General features: G+C 38.4%; 1 protein-coding gene across 1 annotated transcript; it reads left to right on the top strand.

The window, feature by feature from the left end:
* Window positions 1–1839: 1839 nt before the first annotated feature.
* On the top strand, window positions 1840–19799 carry SRPRB (SRP receptor subunit beta). Its single transcript, XM_088798337.1, has 7 exons — window positions 1840–2061; window positions 2658–2752; window positions 3591–3668; window positions 6217–6299; window positions 11901–12037; window positions 13212–13266; window positions 18591–19799. The coding sequence occupies exons 1-7, from the start codon at window positions 1908–1910 to the stop codon at window positions 18802–18804; spliced, it is 816 nt and encodes a 271-aa protein (XP_088654463.1). The 5' UTR covers window positions 1840–1907; the 3' UTR covers window positions 18805–19799.
* The last annotated feature ends 238 nt before the right edge of the window (window positions 19800–20037 follow it).

Genomic DNA, 20037 nt, shown 5'->3' on the forward strand with positions numbered 1-20037 from the left:
GTGCGTTGGAACTATTGGGAACAGGAGAGGAGGGAAACACGAGTCTGGTGAATGAGATATTTTAATGAATGGAAAAGAAGGAAATATTGTCTCACTACGTTTGTTTTGTTGTAATTCTCCGTGTGCTATTTGAATCAAGGAGCAGAGTACTTGCAGGAAGCAGCAGTCTGTATCTGCGTGTCCTTCCTGTGTGATTCATCCCCGCAGAGCTCCTGGAAACCTGTTGTGTCCACTAGGTGGAGACAGGAGAGGACAGGAAGCAGCTGATCCCATACTCTCCTGCTCTCTTTCCTGAGAATGGCAGCAGCACCTTCTGACTTGAGTGTGGAAGGTGTGCACATTTCTTCTTCCTTCTTAATACCCTTTCTCCTTCTCACTCTTCAATGCTCACCATGATTTTAATGACCATACACTTACATAGGACTCCCAAATGAAAACCTAGCACCTATTGCTGAAACTTTACATTTGTTTCCGGTATCACCTACTTGATATAAGATTTTTAATTTCCCCAAGGCAGCTGAAACTCAATATATGCGTATACAAAAGAGGGGCAATTTTCAGTCTGGCTGTGTCCGCAGCTCCAAAGTCTCTCCAACCGAGTCTTGCAATTTACTTTCCCAGTAACCGACACCATCTGCTTCAGATGCAGTTTTGATAATTCTCCTCCTTAACTCAGCATGTTCAATTAATTACCACATCCTATGTACTTTCCTTCTAAACATCTCTCAAATCTCTGCCCACCTTTCCATACCTACCTCTGTCCCTGGGTCAGACCCTGTGCATCTTTTGCCAAAACACTGCAAAAGCCCCCAGCTGGTCACCCTGCCTACAGTTTTTTTCTCCCTCAAATGACAGTTCTCCATTGACATGCCAATCATCTATGTCACCTCCAACTGAAACTTCTTGTTGCTCTGTATAAAGTCTAGGTTCCTCAGCATAGCACACAGTGCCTTCAGGTCTGGGTCCTGCCAACCTTTCTTGTTTCATCTCCTGCCACTTCAGCTGAAATGACACCTGCTTAGAGACTGCACACTGGTAGCCCTGAGGCAGACCACTTCTGGCTCGCTAAAGTGTTTTATTTGGGCTCCACGTTTTTTAATGTTTCCCATTACTTGCTGAAATTTGAAAAGTGGAAAATTCCCCATTAAAACCTGCCTTTATGGCTTCCCTTGAAAGGCTGGAAGAACTGACCACCTGGGTCCCACATACCTGCCTGGCAGAGTTGTGGCTGCCCTTTTGGGTAGGAATGACAGCTGCAGTTTTCAAAAGCCCGATTTTCATGGCTGCTTCCATTAACGTAGACCTTTTAGGTGCGGCCCTGGATTGACAGTGTAGGGACACTGAATTGCTCACTTTGTTTTGTACAGAGCACCCTTTCTCCTTGAACGCCGGAGAGGAACTCATCTTTCATAGCTCAGTTCCGGTCACTTTCTTCCAGGAGCGTTTCTCTGACTCCATGATGAACTAAGTGTCCCTTTCTGTATTCCCATATCGCACCGTACATCCTCTGTCACATCCCATGCCACATTATATTCAGATTAAATGTTTGTGTAATGCTTGAATTCCTCACAAGGCTCGCCTCACAAAGGGAACGACTGGATATCCTCAGTGATTTCTTGAGCCATTCATTTTATTCATTCTGTCAACAACCATGAAGAGGGTGGCGACATTTGACTCATATCTTAAAGGATAAGGGTGTCGCTCATGAAATACCTGCGGCTGCCATCTCGTTTCGGAGGAGCGACGTCCGTGAGAAATACAACTCCCATCAGGGCCTTCGGGATCGCGGCCCTCGAAGGAGGAAATACAACTTAGGAACTACCACTCCCGTGATGCTCCGCTTCAGACGTCGGCGCAGAGCCTAGAGACACGTTGCTTTTGCGGCGCTGGAGACCACGCATCTCAGCATGGCTTCCGCGGACTCCCGGCGAATGGGGAATGGTGGCGGCGTCGGGGGAGCCTTCCAGCCCTACCTCGACTCCTTGCGGCAGGAGCTGCAGCAGAGCGACCCGACGCTGCTGTCAGTCGTGGTGGCGCTTCTCGCGGTGCTGCTGACGCTGGGTAAAGAGGCAGCGGGTGCCGGGCGGGAGAGTCCGGGCTGGGACTGGGAGGATGTGGGAAGAAGGCACCTGGGGGGCGTTTAGGGAGGGAGACTCACTCCTTATGCCACCCTGCCCTCTGCTTGAAGCAGCGGGAGCAGCGCTGCGTTAAAACGGATCCCCCGCGACCCCCGGAGTGATGGTCCTTGGGGCACGGGTTACTCTTCTTCATCGGCCCTTTTTACCTGAGTGCGTGGTTCCCCCCACCCCCCCAGCCCCCATTGCTTTTACTACCAAGACACACAGGGTCTCTGCTTCAAGTTTGAGAGTCCTGTGTTTGCGAGCTCGGCGCTGGGGATAGAGAGTTAATAAAACAAGATTGCACTTGAGTCCACAGTGAGGGTAGTTAGTAGGTGCAGACGGGAAAGTTGACCGTGGTTGGCACTCAGTGGGGTCCCTAACAACAATAACGACTATAGTGATGGCAATAACAGTAACAGTAAGTTCCAGGTGATTGAGCTGTTCAGTGGTAGACTTCAGTTAATTTCCCCACCCAGCCATACACTCATATTATTGATAATCAACGCGTAATTCGGGTTGTTTTTCTCTATTCCACAGTGTTCTGGAAGTTCATCCGGAGCAGAAGGAGCAGTCAAAGAGCTGTTCTGCTTGTTGGCCTTTGTGACTCCGGGAAAACATTACTCTTTGTCAGAGTAAATGCTTTGATTTACATCTCTCTTAAACTTGATAGGAAATTTTAGGGCATCCCATTTTTCCTGTGAAGCCACGGTTTATTTTGGAAAAGAAGCGGAGGCTGACAAATTTGGGGGTTAATTCTTGAGTCACCTGGGAGGACAAAAAGACTTGAAAACTCATACGTTGGAATTCTGTGACCATTTCTATCTTCTTGCACTGGGCAGATACTGATATTTAGTCCTTATCCCATTTAAGGACTTTACGTAACTACTTTCATGCCCTGGCCAAGAATGGCAGAACAACTGAAGAGAGAGAAGACAGTAACCTGTATATGGTATATAATTCATTGTATAATCTCTCCTGAGAGCTTGTCAAAGAAACTTTTTCAGAGGATGATTCTTTGACATATTGAGTTATTTAGGCTTCTTTTCCCTATTTATTTTTAATCTATTTAGTGTTTTTAACTGGTTTTTCTTTGCTGTGAAGAGTAGCAGAGGTTTTCTCATTATTATTCCTTTTGAGAGTATAAATTATTTCCCTTCCACTAAAGAAATAATAATCTTGAATCATTTTTAATGATTAAAAATGTTTATGAAGCGTTAGTAAATTTGGCCACTAAACATTAGAAACTATTATTTGAAAATAATAGTGTTTTTGTCCCCATCTCTTCATTGGGAAGAGGGGAATGAAGTTTGCAATTCATTAGATTTTTCTACGAGTAAAAGGCAAAAAATCAATATGTGCTTCTCAACTAGGGGAGTTAGAACAAAAGTGCTCTCAAGATTTGCTATTTAGGTGTTTACTCTGATCTCCCCCATATTATTATTGTTCCCTTTTTTTTTTTTTTTTTTACAGTTGTTAACGGGCCTTTACAGAGACACTCAGACTTCCATCACTGATAGCTCTGCTGTGTACAGAGTCAACAATACCAGGGTAAGGGATTCCTAGAATGTTGGGAGTCTGACAATTTTACTTTACTTGGATGTGTCAGGAAAATACATTTCTAGGATAAATTATTCTAAGGGTGGGTGTGGCTTATTTTAAATATAGACCATGTGTCAAATTCTGTTCTTCACCATCCAAGCAACGAATTTCATCATGCCCTCCCCTGCTTTGTTGTACCTCATGTACACTGATGTTACATCACATTTTATTGGTTTTTGTGTCTGTGTCTTCTTTACAACTTTACCTTGAGTTCTTAAGGGTGAGCATTAAGCCTTTTGCTTTTCATTCATGTTTTGAATATGTAATACATGTATATAGGACAAAAATTCAAAAAGTTAAAAAGGATATTTGGTGAAAAGTAATTTTACCTTTCTTGTCCCTACTATCTGGTCTTCTCCTTAACAGGTAATAACTTCCCATTTTCCTGTGTACTCTTCCAGGTTGTCTACGTATTAGTATACATGAACATATCTGTATAGCCTTTAATTTTTTTCTTTTAACACTCTGTTCTGACCATTGTTTGATTGATTGATTGATTTTTGAATTTAGCAATATGACTGATACATGGGTTGATTTTTGTTTTCTCTCCCTCATTTGTACATGCTTGATTTATGAGCTGCACAGTATTCCATTGTGTGGCTGCACCGTACAATTAATGTCTTATTTAATAAGAACCTTATTAACAGACATTTAGTTTGTAATAATCTTTTGCTTTTACAAACAGTGTTGTAGTGGATAGCTTAAAGAGTATACATGTGACTATCAAAAATACCAACAAGGAATCATGAGAGGACTTTTTACATACCTTTGTAGCTCCAGAATGTCGATAATGACTGCCAAACCAATTTTAATGCTTAATGAGTATTCGGTGAGTGAATGGAGAGATGTCTGGGTGGCTGGTTGATGAGATAGGTGTATAGATGGATGAATTAGAATGGTGTTCTTAGAGACCTTGTCCCCTTTTTGTGTCCCCCTACTTTTCTGGTGCCTCTAGAATTAAACATTGCAAGCAAAAATAAAGAGACATCATTTAAATGTCTTAGAGATATTTTTGCTTTTTTCAGTAATGACAGTCTTTCCAGCCCAGTCCTTTTTTAAACTCTCAAGGATTCAGATTTTGAAATTTCAGGGACGGGAGATCTCTAATACTTGGGGCACTTGTACCAGATTTTTTAAGTGGGGTATTCCAGGGTATGCCTTAGACCTGTGCTTTCCGGTAGAGTTGCCACTGGCCACATGTGACTATTAAACACTTGAAATGTGACTAGTCCAAATTGAGGGGTGCTGTAAGTGTAAAATATACACTAGCTCATGAAGAGTTGAAATGAAAAAAAGAATGTAAAATATCAATGATGTCTTGATTTTTTTTTTATTACGTTAAAATGGTAATACTTTAGTTACTCAATATATTGGATTAAAAACTTTTAAAAGTACTTTTTACCTATTTCTTTTTGCTTTTTTTAATGTGGCTTTCAGAAAACTTAACGTTATATATGTGAGACTTGTATATTTCTATTGAATATGTAGAACATTCCTCCCTTCTTTTTTTTACTTCTCTCACCTCCCCATGTTTTATATCTTCTCTCTCTCTCTCTCTCTCTCTCTCTCTCTGTCTCTCTCTCGATAGTAATATATCTTCTAGATTGTTTATAGTGTGTGATGTAGTGCTAAATATGAAATGTGGTAGTGGCTCCCAAACGGAGGTGGCTCCCAAACTTTTTTAAAAAGGATAATACGCATTTTATATTTACCCATAAAAGACTTCACAGACTAAGTGATAGGTCATAATGCGTCCAGCTGTAATTATGTTAAATCCATGCATGATGCTGACCTCCTTCTGCTGAACAGTGGTTAAGGCTGGCTGTGGATAAAGGAGAACATCTGCGAAACGATCCAGGGGTCTGACTTAAGTGGGTGCTTAAAGAGTCTGTTCAGTAGGGGCATAACCCCTCCTTGTATCAATGATGTCATATGGATCAAGAATTGACAGAAAATACTGACAGAGTTGGAATAAATGATGTGTCTCGTAGACAAATACTTACAATTAAATTACAGTGGAAATGTAAAAGAATGTTTTGTTACAAAGATTGGGGATCCCTATAATGGTAAATGCTATATGATAACATATAGGTTCTTATATTATTTAGTTTGTGAATATTTATTACTGTTTTCACATGTTTTGGCTTTTATTAACATTGGTGTAGTTCCCCGGCCTCAGATGGACCACAGGGTCCATTTTCTCATGTACCCTCAGAACATTTATCAAAGTTGTAATTTTACATTGTGTTGCTCTTTCTGATTATAAGCCCTGTCAGAGCCAGGACCCTGTCTGTTTTTGTTCGCTGTTCCTTGACTGATGATTTATAAATAGAAGATACTTGGGGACATTTGTTTGATTCATTAATTATGAGTGAACATTTTTTTGAGTAATTAATTGGCCACTCTTCGGTTATCTGAAATTGGATAAGAAAGGTTTATATTGTGAAAGTGAATCAGGACTGAAGCATTAATTTAATGTTATTGCTGCCGTCCTTAGGGTACTAGCCTAACCTTGATTGACCTCCCTGGCCATGAGAGCTTGAGACTTCAGTTCTTAGAGCGGTTTAAGGCTTCAGCAAGGTAAGTAGGAAGTGGGACGGGCTTGTCTGAAATCTGTATATTAAGGCCCCCATGTTTGCTGTGGAGGTGTTCGGGAGGCAGACGGATATCCTAGGGTGGAAAAGCATGGACCCTGGGCTCAGCCGTTTCTGGGTTGCAAGCCCACCCTCACTAGGATTTTATGAGGATTATATGAGAGAATGTTGGAAGTGTTTCTCAGTGTTCAGAAAGTGCTAAACCTTGTCATGTAATTCTTTAGTATTCTTCTAATGTTACTGACTCTTATTTTCTAAAATTCTTGTGCTGCTGCAGTTTAAAATGCTTTATTTTTGTTTAGTCTCTAACCCTGATAAGAACTTACGAGGAAAATCAATATATCCCATTTCATGGATTTTTAAAATACATTTTGTATCTATGAAATTGGAATGCTACTCACAGTTGATGGTGTTGTAGTTTAATTGGCAGTATTTTCTCTTTCTTAGTTGTATTTGAAACAATGTCTTTTATTTGATGGAATCTTAGGTTTGATGGGATGAGGTTGTTTCTTATTTTTTGAAGATGTATGGACTTACACTTTGTTGTTGCTTCCTTGCCCACAAGAGGGTGATGATGAACAATCTAGTACGGATGAGACTGTTGTGATTTAAAAAGAACAAAACAATTTTTTAGGGAAGTTTTAGGTTCATAGCAAACCATGAACAGAAGGGACAGAGATTTCCCGTGTACCCCAGCCCCCATGCATGTGTAGGCTCCCCTATTGTCAACATCTTCCACCGAATTCATTTATATAATTGATGAACCTGTATTGATGCATCAGAATCTCTATTTTACATTTGGATTCACTCTTGGTGTGTAAATTCTACGAATTTGAACACACGTATAATGACATGTATCCACCATTCTAGTATCATGCAGAGTAGTTTCACTGCCCTAAAAATCCTCTGTGCTCCACCAATTCATCCCTCTCTCTCCTCTAACCCCTGACAAGCACTCATATTTCTACTGTCTCCATAGTTTTGCTTTTTCCAGAATGTCATAGTTGGAATCATGCAGTATGTAGCCTTTTCAGGTTGGCTTCTTTCCCTTCCCAATATGCATCCAAGTTACTTTTATGTCTTTTCATTGCTTGATAGCTCATTTCTTTTTAGTGCTAATGTGCCATTGTCTGGATGTATCACAGTTTATTCATTTACCTACTGAAGGAGATCTTGGTTGCTTCCAAGTTTTTGCAATTTTGAAGCTGCTATAAACATCCATGTGCAGGTTTTTGTATGGACATAGATTTGGGGTAAATATCAAGGAGCACCACTGTGGAATCATACGGTAAAAGTATTGTGCAAAGTTGCCAAACTGTCTTCCAAAATGGTTGTACCATTTTGCGTTCACGTCAGTAATGAATGAGAGTTCCTGTTGCTCCGCATTTTCACAAGCATTTAGTGTTGTCAGTGTTCTGGATTTTAATAGGTATATAGTGCCATCTGATTGTTTTAATTTGCATTTCCCTGATGACATAATGTGGAGCATCTTTTCAGATAATCATTTGCTATCTATTTTGTTTGAGGTGTCTGTAAAGATCTTTGACCCATATTTTAATTGGGTCGTTTATCTTCTTAGTGTTGAGTTTTAAAAGTTCTTTATATATTTTGGATAACAGTCCTTTATCAGATACAACTTTTACAAGTATTTTCTCCCAGTCTGTGGCTTGTCTTCTTCTCTTGACAGTGACTTTTATAGAGCAGACATTTTTATCTTTAATGAAGTCCAGTTTATTCTTTTCATTATTGTGTCTTTGGTGTTGTATCTAAAACTCATTGCTTAACATCATCTAGATTTTCACTAAGATCATCTAGATTTTGTCCTGTGTTATTTCCTTGGAGTTTTATAATATTGTAGTTTACATTTAAGTATGTGATCAATTTTGAGTTAATTGTGTGAAAGGTGTAAGGTCTGTATCTAGATTCATTTTTTTTTTTTTTTTTTTGCGTGTAGATATCTACTTATTCCAGCACCATTTGTTGAAAAGACTATTTTTCTTCCATTGTGTTGCCTTTGTTCTTTTGTCAAAGATCATTTGACTATGGGGGTCTCTTTCAGGACTCTTGTCTGCTGTATTGACCTGTTCTTTCTTTAATACCACGCTGTCTTGATTAGACAGTGTCAGCCCTCTGACTTTGTTCTTCAATATTGTGTTGGCTATTCTGGGTCTTTTGCCTCTTTATGTAAACTTTAGAATCCATTTGTCAATATTCACAAAATAAATTGCTGAAATTTTGGTTGGGATTGCATTGAATATGTAGATCGAGTTGGGAAGAACTGACATGTTGACACTATTTAGTCTTCTTATCCATGAATGTGGAATATCTCTCTGTTTACCTAGTTCTACTTTGATTTTGTTAATCAGAGTTTTGTAGTTTTCCTTACATAGAGCTTGTACATATTTTCTTAGATTTATACCAAAGTTTCATTTTTTTGGATGCTAACTAAGGTAAATGGTATTGTGTTTTTAATAGCAAATTCCATTGTTCATTCTTAATATTTGAGAATGCAAATGACTTTGGTATTAACCTTGTATCCTTTCATGTGCCAACAAAAACATTTTTGTTTCTTCCTTCTTTATATATGTTTTATTTCCTTTTTTTATCTTAATGGATTAGCTAGGAATTCCAGTACAATATTCCAAAAGCATTGGTGAGAGGGGACATCCTTGCTTTGTTCTTTGTCTTAGAGGGAAAATGTCAAATGTCTCACCATTAAATACGATATCAGCTATATGTGTTTTGTAGATATTCTTTATCAAGTTGAGGAAGTGCCCTGCTATTCCTAGTTTACTGAAAGTATTTTTATCGTGAATGGATATTAGATTTTGTCAAATGCTTTTTGTGTCTATTGATATGATCATATGGTTTTTCTTTTTTAGTGTATTGATGTGATTGATTACATTAATTGATTTTAGAATGTTGAACCAGCCTTGCATACCTGAGATAACTCCTACTTGGTTATTGTGATACTGTAATTTATAATAAGAAATATATAGTTGATCTTCCTGTTTCTGGCACAGAGCGCCTAAAATCTTTGGAATTTCCTAAGTATGAGAGCAATAAAGGTCTTTTATTGTGTTAATGAACTGACTTTTGGAAAGCACCTACAGATGGGGTCTTGTTGCCAGGAGAACCAACTTTCCAGTCCCATCCTGAGAGGAGAGAGGCTAAAGTTCAAATCAATCGCCTTGGCCAATGATTTAATCAGCCATGCCTAAGTAATTATGCCTCCATAAACACCCAAAGGGTGGGGTTTAGAGAGGTCCCAGGTTGGGGAAGCAGGATACTTCCACATGCCACCATGTAGGACCCAAACTCCATGGCAACAGAAGGTCCTTTGTTCAGGACCTTGTCCTATGTATCTCTTCATCTGGCTGTTGATTTGTATCCTTTAATATCCTTTGTAATAAACCAGTAATTTAATGAGTAAATGGGTTTACTGAGTTCTGTGAGCCACTCAAACAAATTAATTGAATCCAAGGAACAGGTCATGGGAACCTCTGATTTACAGCCTGTCAGAAATACAGGTAACAACCTGGGCTTGGGACTGGCGACTGAGGTCTGCTCTAGCCAATTGATCGAACCCAAGGAGGGAGTTGTGGGAACTTCCCATCTGTGGCCAGTCAGTCAGAAGCACAGGTAATAACCTGGGCTTGTGAATTCACATCTGAAGTGGAGGGCAGTCTTGTGGGACTGAGCCCTTAACCTGGGGAATCTTAGGCTATCTTCAGGTAGATAGTGTCAGAATAGAGTTGAATTGTAGGACACCCAGCTGGTGTCAGGAATACTGCTTGGTGATGGTGGGAACCCATTGGAATTGGGTCCAGAACCTATTAGTTGTGGTTTATAATTCTTTTCATACATTTTTGGGTTTGATTTGTTAACATTTTATTGAGTATTTTTACATCTGAGTTCATGAGAGGTATTTGCCTATAGTTTTATTTTCTTTCAGTGTCTTTGGTTTTGGTATTAGAGAAATGCTAACCTATAGAATGAGTTAGAAAATATTCCTTTTGCTTTTATTTTCTGAAAGAGATTGTAGAGAATTTGTATGTTTTATTTCAAAAAATTTGTTTAGTTGACATCTAACAATGTATAAACTTCCTTAAATGATTGATAGACTTTACCAATGAACCTATGTGTACCTAGTGCTTTCTGTTTTAGAAGGTTTTTAATTATTGATTTAGTTTCTTTAATAGATTTAGGCCTATTCAGATTGTGTATTTCTTGTGTGAGTTTTGGCAGATTGTGTCTTTCAAGGAATTAGACCATTTCACCTAGGTTATCAAATTTGTCAGCATAGAAGCATGGTATTTATTACCCTTTTAATGTCCGTGGGATCTGTAGTGATATGTCTTTTCATTCCTGATATCAGTAATTCATGTCCTCTCTCTTTTTTTCTGTAGCTAGCCTGACTAGAAGTTTATCAATTGTATTGATCTTTTCAAAGAACCATCTTTTGGTTTTGTTGATGTTCTCATTGATTTCCAGTTTTCAATTTCATTGATTTCTGCTCTTTTATTATTTCTTTCCTCCTGCTTACTTTAGATTTAATTTGTTCTTAATTTTTCCAGTTTCCCAAGGTAGAAGCTTAGATTATTTATTTTTAGGTCTGTCTGCTTTTCTGATATATGCATTCAATGCTGTAAATTTCACAGGGTATAGAATTCTATTGTTGGGATTTTTCTCTTAACACTTTAAATATTTCACTGTTCTTGCTTGCATGGTTTCTAGGAAAAGGTGGATGTAATTCTTATTTTTCTCTATAAATCAGAGTTTTTCTTTACCTGACTTTTTTGTTTTTTTTCCCTTTATCTTTGATTTTCTGTAGTTTGAAAATATGTCTAGGTGTAGTTCTTTTGGTATGAACCCTGCTTGGTGTTCTCTGAGCTTCCTGTGGTTTCTGTGGATCTGTAATTTGGTGCCTGACATTAATTTGGGGGAAATTCCTAGTCATTATTGTTTCAAATACTTCTGTTCTCCTAAAATTCCCATTACATATATGTTACATCTTTTGTAGTTGCTCCACAGTTTCTTAGATGTTCCTCACCCTTGGTGCAGCCAACAACGGTGGGTTCAACCAACCACCAATTGAAAATATTCGGGGGGGGGGGAAAGTTATGTTGTTACTGATGTGTAACAACATACTGACTGTGTTAGGCCTATGATGGTTGTATCTGTACTGAACATGTACAAACTTTTTTCTTGTCATTTTCCCCTAAAAAATACAGTGTAACAACTCTTTACATGGCATTTACACTGTACTGGGTATTACAAGTAATCTAGAGATGATTTCAAGTACACGAGAGGGTGTGCATATGTGTAGGTTATATGCAGATACTGTACCATTTTATCTAAGGGACTTGGACATCCGAGGAGTTTAGTGTCTGGCACAGGTGGCGGGGTCCTGGGACCAATCCCTTGTAGATACCAAGTGACGACTGTGTATGTGATTCCCTATGCATGTGAGTCTGTTCTGTATTATTCATTAGGATTGAATTGGACAAAATTAAGGATATAGTTTTTCAATATAATGTTGCACTATGGCGTGCTCACATGCCTGTTTTTCTCTTTCCCCCTCCAGGGCTGTCGTGTTTGTTGTGGATAGTGCAGCCTTCCAGCGAGAGGTGAAAGATGTGGCTGAGTTTCTGTATCAAGTCCTCGTTGACAGCATGGGTCTGAAAAACTCCCCAGCATTCTTAATTGCCTGCAATAAGCAAGGTAACACCATGGGTTTTTTTGCCCCTAGTAACAGATTTTTCTGGGATTGCAAATAAGAATTAACATAGTTATCTACAATTGTTATTATTTAGGATGAGAGACAACTGCTAATGAATTATAAATTGAAGGATTTTTAAATCTGAAAATACATATGCCTGCATTTTCATTAGTCTTCTTACCAGGCTGTTCTAAGAAATGACAAAGGAGTGACTGTTATTAATTTTTCTTTGCTACAGTGTTGTTTTTTTAATTATAAATCATGTTCCTTTACCTAGTTAAGTTCATCAGATTGACAATATGTCATACCAGATAAACAGTTGTGGAGGAACCGATAGAGTCTCTCAAACAAATATATCAACCAGCACATTTCGTTAAGGGGAGCTTGCTTGCACATGTTCTTTTTCTTTAACCTCATAGCCATTAAAAACTTTTAATCACATCCAATGAAACTAGGCTTCAGTTCCATTACCTCTAAAATAAGATAGATTAGTTGATCTTTACAGGCCTCTTTCAGATCTAAGATTCTGATTCTGTGAAAAGCCCAGCATATTTCTCAGAAGTGATCAGGTAATATCTCTAACAATGCCTAATCAGGAATTGGTCTTAGGGGCATGACCTGACCTTCTCTTTATTCCTTCTATTCAGTGTAAGAAGAGGGGATGATGATATTTATTTGGCTTCTGCTGTGTGTCAACCCAGCGCTTGTTTCTTACCAGTGTGTACTTGATGGTAATCTTAGTATCAGCTGGAAATATACTTAGGGTACTTTTATATGACAGGTAGAATATTTTGATTGGAGTGAAGGCTCTTGTTACAGTCACAAAGCTGGTAGGTTTTCTTTTTGTTACACTGGCTGGACTTACATATATGTTAATTTAAAAGTATATGTTAATATGTTACGTATATGTTAATTTAATGGAAAACTTTTATGAAAGAGCTAGTCAATTTTATAGTCACCAGCTTAATATATTTATAAGCATTACTGTAAGAAAACCCATACATGCAAATATAAAACTTACTTTGGTAATGAAGCTACTAGTGATAAAAAGCTCTTTTAAAACAGTGGGGGGAAAAACTTACTGGTTTAAATAGGAATTTTCCATATGTGCAAGAAGTCTTAGGAAAAGACCTTTTCTGGTTTAAAATACAACAATGTCTTTATTTTTTTTTACAGACATTACAATGGCAAAATCAGCAAAGTTAATTCAGCAGCAGCTTGAGAAAGAACTGTAAGTATGAATTAAGTCCTATTGAAGTCCTATTGGTTAATTCTGTATCTTAACACTTAGGAAATATGAATTATACTGCCTGAGGTCTTTGGTTGTGTACGACTATCACAATTAGCCTGAAGATTAGTGTGAAATATTCTTGTTAAATAAATGAAAAAATAATTAATGGAATTATAAAAAGCATTAATGGAGTATTTATAAATATTTTAAATTTTTGTGGAAAGATGATCTGAGGTTTATTGAGACTAAGCTCAATTTATTTCCCCCCTGTTTCTAGTTTCTTTGTAGTAGATGACAAAGGTTTTAGAAACTAAAAAATTTGAAAGCCATGGAAATTTTTGTTGTCAGAATAAGAAAGAAACACTTTGGGAGAATATAAAAATCTGTGATACTATTTTATAGCTTATTGTTTTCAAGCTACGTGGCAATATTACTTAGCTTGATTTTCCTGTTCAAAATTTTATAAATTAAGCTAAATAAGCTTTTGAATTTTAAGGAATCTAGCATGTCTTTGTGTCCTGCCAATTTATGAGAGCTAGCTAACAGCTTATTTATGTAGGCGATACCATCCAGTATTATAATAAACAAGTTGATGTTTTCTTATTGCTGTTGTGTAAGGACTTTTTTATTAAAAGATCTGATGAGGAAAAACTGTATAAATTCAACTTTTAGCACATTTTTTCCCACTATCATTGACCTACTCTTGTATTCATTTAACAAGCATCTGTACTTCATCTAGTGTATGCCACACCCTGCACTCAGGATGCAGCTATAGAAAGAAATGTCACGTAGTTTCTGTACTCAGGAGCTTAGAGTCTAGTAGAATATGGTTTGCTTCAGGGGTTCATGAACTCCTGCTCCAGGTCTGCAAGCAGAGTCATGTAAACATTTTTAAAGGGCAGGTAAAAAAAATAAAAGTAGAAAAATATGTGCAGATATTAAATGTCATCCACATAAATATTTAATTTATGACTCTTTACAGAAAAAGTTTACCAGCCTTGGTCTCTGGTTTATCATTTTCTGTGGCTTCTTTTTTTTCTTTTAATTGAGAATGATACATTTAATTCAACATGTTTTAAATTTTCAATATATAAATAGAAGAATAAAGTAAGCCACTTAATCAGATTTATCAAAGACATCATGCCTTCAAATTAAATATCAAAGAAAAAATGTAAACTCCTTTATTGAAGTATATAAAAAGCTGTATATATTTAAAGTACACAGCTCAGTGCATTTTGGGATAAGTGTACACCTGCAGAAGCATCACCACTAAGGCCATAAAAATCTCCATTACTTTGCAAAGTTTCCCTCTGCCCCCTTTAAATTTGTGTATGTGTGTTTCATACTTAACATAAGTATGAACACTTAACATAAGATCTACCCTATTAGCGAACTTTAAGTATACAGTGTAGTATTGTTAGCTATAGACTGTGCTGTGTAGTAGATCTCTAGCACTTATTTATTCACATAACTAAATCTTTATACCCTTTGACCATAATCTCCCCATTGCACCCTCCCTACTGCCTCTGGTAGCCACCATTCTATTCTTTGCTTCTGTGTGTTTGACCGTTTTAGGTTGCACATATGAGTGTGATCATACAGTTTTTGTCTTACTGTGTCTGTTACTTCAGTTAGCATAGTGTCCTTTGGATCCATCCATGTCGCAAATGGCAGGATTTCCTTTTTTTCCAGGGTTGAATAATATTCTGTTGTATATACGTCTCATATTTTCTTTATCCATTCATCCTTCAGTGGACATTTAGGTTACTTCCGTATCTTGGCTTTGTGAATAATGCTGCAGTGAACATGGGAGTGCAGGTACCTCGTCAAGATCCTGATTTCAATTCCTTTGGATAAATACCGTGTTTCCCCGAAAATAAGACCAAGCTGGACAATCAGCTCTAATGCATCTTTTGGAGCAAAAATTAATAGAAGACGCAGTCTTATATACGTGTGTGTGTGTGTGTGTGTGTGTGTATAATATTTTATTATAAGACCCGGTCTTATGTAAGACTATATTATATTATATATTTTACATATATATATAGTATATATAGTATTTTACTATAAGACCGGGTCTTATATTAATTTTTGCTCCAAAGGACGCATTAGAGCTGATTGTCCGGCTAAGTCTTATTTTCAGGGAAACACAGTACCCAGAAGTGGAATTGCTGAGTCATATGGTGGTAGTTCTATTTGTACTTTTTAGCCGTAGTTTTTTCTAATACTTTTGTCTTAAGCTTTTATGCTAGAGTTAAAAGTGATTTATATATCACCATTACAGTATTAGAGTATTCTGAATTTGAGCATATTCTTACTGTAATAGTTTTATACTTTCATATGTTTTGTGTTGTTAATTAGCATCCTTTCATTTCACCTTGAAGAACTCCCTTAAGAATTTCTTTTAAGGCTGGTATAGTGGTGATGAACTCCTTCAACTTTGTGTGTCTAGGAAAGTTTTTAATTTCTCCTTCATATCTGAAGGTCAGTTTGCTGGGTATAGTATACTTGGTTGGAAGTTTTTTTTCTTTCAGCACTGAATATATCGTCCCACTCTCTACTGGCCTGCAAGGGTCTGATAAAAAATCCACTTTTAGTCAGTGGGGTTTCCCTTTGTGACTATTGGCTTTTTTGCCTTGCTGCTTTCAAAATTCTCTCTTTGACTTCTGTGAGTTTTATTATAATGTGTCCCTGTGAAGCTCTCTTTAATCTATTTGGAATTCCTTGGGCTCAGCGGATCTGCATGTCCATTGCCCTCTCCAGCTTTGGGGCTTTTCTGCCATTATTTCTTTAAATAAGCTCTTGGCTTCTTTGTCTTTCTCTGCTCCTTCTGGGACTCCCATAATGATGTCCCATAAGTTATGTAGATTTTCTTCACTCTTCTTTCTTTTTGATCTGCTCTGTGGGTAATTTCAAATTATCTGTCTTCAAGCTCTCTGATTCTTTCTTCTTCTTGATCAACTCTGCTGTTGAAGCTCTGAATTTTTCACGTTAGTCATTGTGTTCTTCAGCTCCAGAATTTTTTATGATTTCTATCTTTCTGTTGAACTTCTCGTTTTGTTCATATATTGTTCCCCTTATTTTGTTGAGTTGTCACTCTGTGTTCTTTTATAGCTCACTGAACTTTCAGACGATTATTTTGAAGACGATTACTTTGTCAGGCAGTTTGTAGAGCTCCATTTCTTCAGGGTTGGTTATTGGTACTTTATTTTGTTCCTTTGATAGTGTCATATTTCCCTGATGAGTCGTGATCTTTGTGTCCCTGCATTGGTGTTTGCACATTTGAAAAAGCAAGTACTTATACTTTTTACAGACTGGCTTTGCCAGAGAAAGCCCTTCTGTAGTCACTCTGGCCAGAGATTCAGGGTTGGCTTGCTTCTGGAGGCCTTTGGAGGCTGGCCTGGCTCCTGCGTGCGTCCATGGGCTGGTCAGCCTACTGCCTGGATTCATGACAGTTGGCCTGGCACCAGTTTCCACTTGGGTCGGCCTATAGTCTGAATCTGTCATGTCTGGCCAGGCGCCTGGGTCCAAAGGAGGGGCCTGCGGGCCATGGGCTGGCCTGATGCTGGGTTCTGTAGTGCAGTAGGTGCTCACTCAGTCTCCTTCCCCCACGTGGAGTGTATCTCTCCATGTTACATTATGCAAGCTTGCAGGCGAAGTAACGTTGGTAGTGTGAAACTGTCCTTCCTACCCTCTTCAATGCATTTTTTTTTATTTCTGTGCTGCACTCAGGTGCTATAATCTCTGACCTGGATTCCTTAGCTTCTGTGAAGGTATTTTCCTGCATGGATGATTATTCAGATTGATGTTTTGTGAGAGGACTTGTGCTGGAAACTCCTATTCTGCCATCTTGCTGATGGCACTCTGTCAGTGTTTGCTCTCGTTCTGAAATTTTCATCTCGTCCCATACTCTTGATGCTCGCTCTCTTGAGACTACATATTGATTGTCATTGGGCTAAGGGCATTGAAACAATTAGATGATTTGTTTTTTCTAAAAATTCAGTTGCAATTGTTGGAAATTATCTTTGGGGAAAAAGCAATCATATTAATCTGTGTATTTTTATTAAGCAGTATAGTCTACTTCCTATGTTTAAAATACGTTTTCCTTAGCCCGTTTGCTTTTCATTCTAAAGAGCCATAGACAAACAATACAGAAGGAAATGCTGTATTGTAAGGCACTGAAGTAAAATTTTAAAAAGTTGTAAGAGTTAGTATTGTTAAATTAGGAGTCTAATTTTGTTTTACTCTTGTGTTAGTGAGACTTCGGCCCTAACAGCTTTGAAGCATTTCATAGTCTTCTGAATAACAAGGTTTATATATCTACATGGCCTTATGGCAAGAGCTGAATACATATAATGTTTGGCTTTCCTCTCTTTTTTTAATTATAAAATATCTTACATATAAATGAATATATAGACACATATATTGAGTTTGAAGAATACTGAAATGAATGCCCATGAACCTACCACCTTACTTAGGTGCTTCTTCCCAAAAGCTTTTCCCTCTTTCCCTCAGGAGGTAAGTAATATCTTAATTTTGTATTATTTGTTTTATAAAATACTTTTTCCATATATGTGTATGTCTTTGTAAACAAGGTATTGTTTACATTGTTTTTCATATGGATTCTTTGCTAATTTTCATGCAATGTTACAGCACCAAGAAATGCTTTATTTTGTAAGAAAGCAGATTGGCAGCATGTCGTATATATTCCTCTGCTTCTGGACAGTGAAAGGGATGAGAGAAGTAGACGAGCCTTGTTTATGCACTCTTTATTAAGGCCAGCAGGTGGCGGTACGGTGATTTAAACTGAGATGGTTTTTGTGGTTCAGTACCGTAGGCTGGAGAATAGTAATTGGGCCCAGATTGGAGATGAGAATCTGGAGTTTGTGGATTTCTCAGTTCTATATCCAAATAGACTCTAGATACCTATAAATACCCTATCTACCTACCCTTAACTTTCAGAAACTTAAGTTTTTATAATATTTATGGCATGTATTTAAAAATACATACTTAGGAGTAGCATCATGCAGATCCTAATGGAGGGGGTGCTAGGCTGAAAGAAGGTTGGTGTGACCCGTTACGAGCTGCTGTCATCTAGCCTTGTAAGGTTGGACCCCCATCTCTCTCTTCTGTCCAAGAGCATGATCTGTAAATGTAAAGGATTATTCAACAGTTGTTACAGCATAAATGATAGTTTTAAGATTAAGTATTTAAATGAGTGCTGAAATACTTAGGAAGGAGTTTGATATCCTAAAGCCCTTTAATTGTGATACTCAAATTGTATCCCTTTTTGCTTCCTGACTCATTTTCCTTTTGCCCTCCAGCAACACTTTACGAGTCACCCGTTCTGCTGCCCCCAGCACGCTGGACAGTTCCAGCCCTGCCCCTGCTCTGCTGGGAAAGAAAGGCAAAGAATTTGAATTCTCACAGTTACCCCTCAAAGTGGAGTTCCTGGAGTGCAGTGCCAAGGGCGGACGAGGGGACACTAGCTCTGCGGACATCCAGGACGTGGAGAAATGGCTGGCTAAAATCGCCTGAGGGGCAGCTCCAGCGCAAGACGGGAACGTGTATGGGGTGACTGGCAGTTTTGGAAAAGGTTGTAGCTAGAAACATTTCTTTGTTCTGGAAACAAATTATTGTTAAATTCAGCTTGGAATTTTTTGTTTAAGTTCAGTTCCCCTTGTTTCTTTCAAACTAGGTGCTTTTATTTCATTTGTGTGCCTTCCCTTTGTTAAAGTGAGTGTGATGTCCCTTTAGTGTCTGCTTGCTGTCGGGTTGAGGTCTTTGTGACCCGAAGAAGTGGACTCCACATAGAGAAGATATTATCAAGAGAACATGGTTATCATCTGAAAAGTTTTCTCATCTTGTGCTTTGGTCCCTTTTTCCTGGAAACCAACCTGTCTGTGTATGAAACCAGTTGATTTCCAGTTGCCCTTGAGGTTCATGGACAGTCTGCCATCTAGTCCTGTGACTTCTCAGATGTGCAGGTACAGTTACACTATGTCTCGCAACATGTGACGACGGGGAGAAAACATCAAGGCGGTGCTGACAGTGAGCCTGTGCTTCATCAGCTCGGTGACGTGTCCCCACTCCGGCCTCATAGCAGTGAAGTTTCAAAAACATGTCCTGAACCCTGGAGTCATTCCCGGATGATAGGCCTGTACGTCCTGAGTCCCCTCACGCCAGGGGCCTAGTGCGTCCTAGTGGTTTCCCCTGACGGGGGGGTATGTGGACGTGTAGAGGCTGTTCTGTTTTTCTGGGCAGCCGAGGGCTCTGAGCTGTCTTCATGTACTGTTTGCTCAGCTCCTATTTCGTACTCTTAGCTAGAATGCTGTGGAACAAATGCAAAAAGAGAAAAGTTCTCTGTAGATTTTTAAAGTGCATATTCACTGATGGTTTAAAAAAAAAAAAAAAGTCGGCCTTTTCAAAGTGATGTTCTTCGCTGTCTTCTTAAATGTATGGCTTTTTTATGGCTTTTATAAATTATTAATACATTTCTTGGTAAATAAAACAACATATGTGGCTTAAAGCAAGTAAGTAGAATGGTTTCGTGAGTACAAATGGGAGTGTGTCTTAGGACTCTGGCCTAACTCTTACGTTTCCAGGGCTAAAGATTGCAATGTACACAGGAACAAACTATCCATACTTCACACACCCAGGGATAAGCCGAACTGAAGCTTAAAAGGAGACGAGGGTGGTTGTGGATAAGTGAGAAGCTAACGCCAGAACAGTGTGGGAAGAGCCGTACAGGAGAGGTGCAGGGTGCCCTGG

The sequence above is a fragment of the Rhinolophus sinicus genome, chromosome 5 (assembly GCF_057876585.1).
Source record: "Rhinolophus sinicus isolate RSI-liver-muscle chromosome 5, RSI-T2T, whole genome shotgun sequence".
NCBI lineage: Eukaryota > Metazoa > Chordata > Mammalia > Chiroptera > Rhinolophidae > Rhinolophus > Rhinolophus sinicus.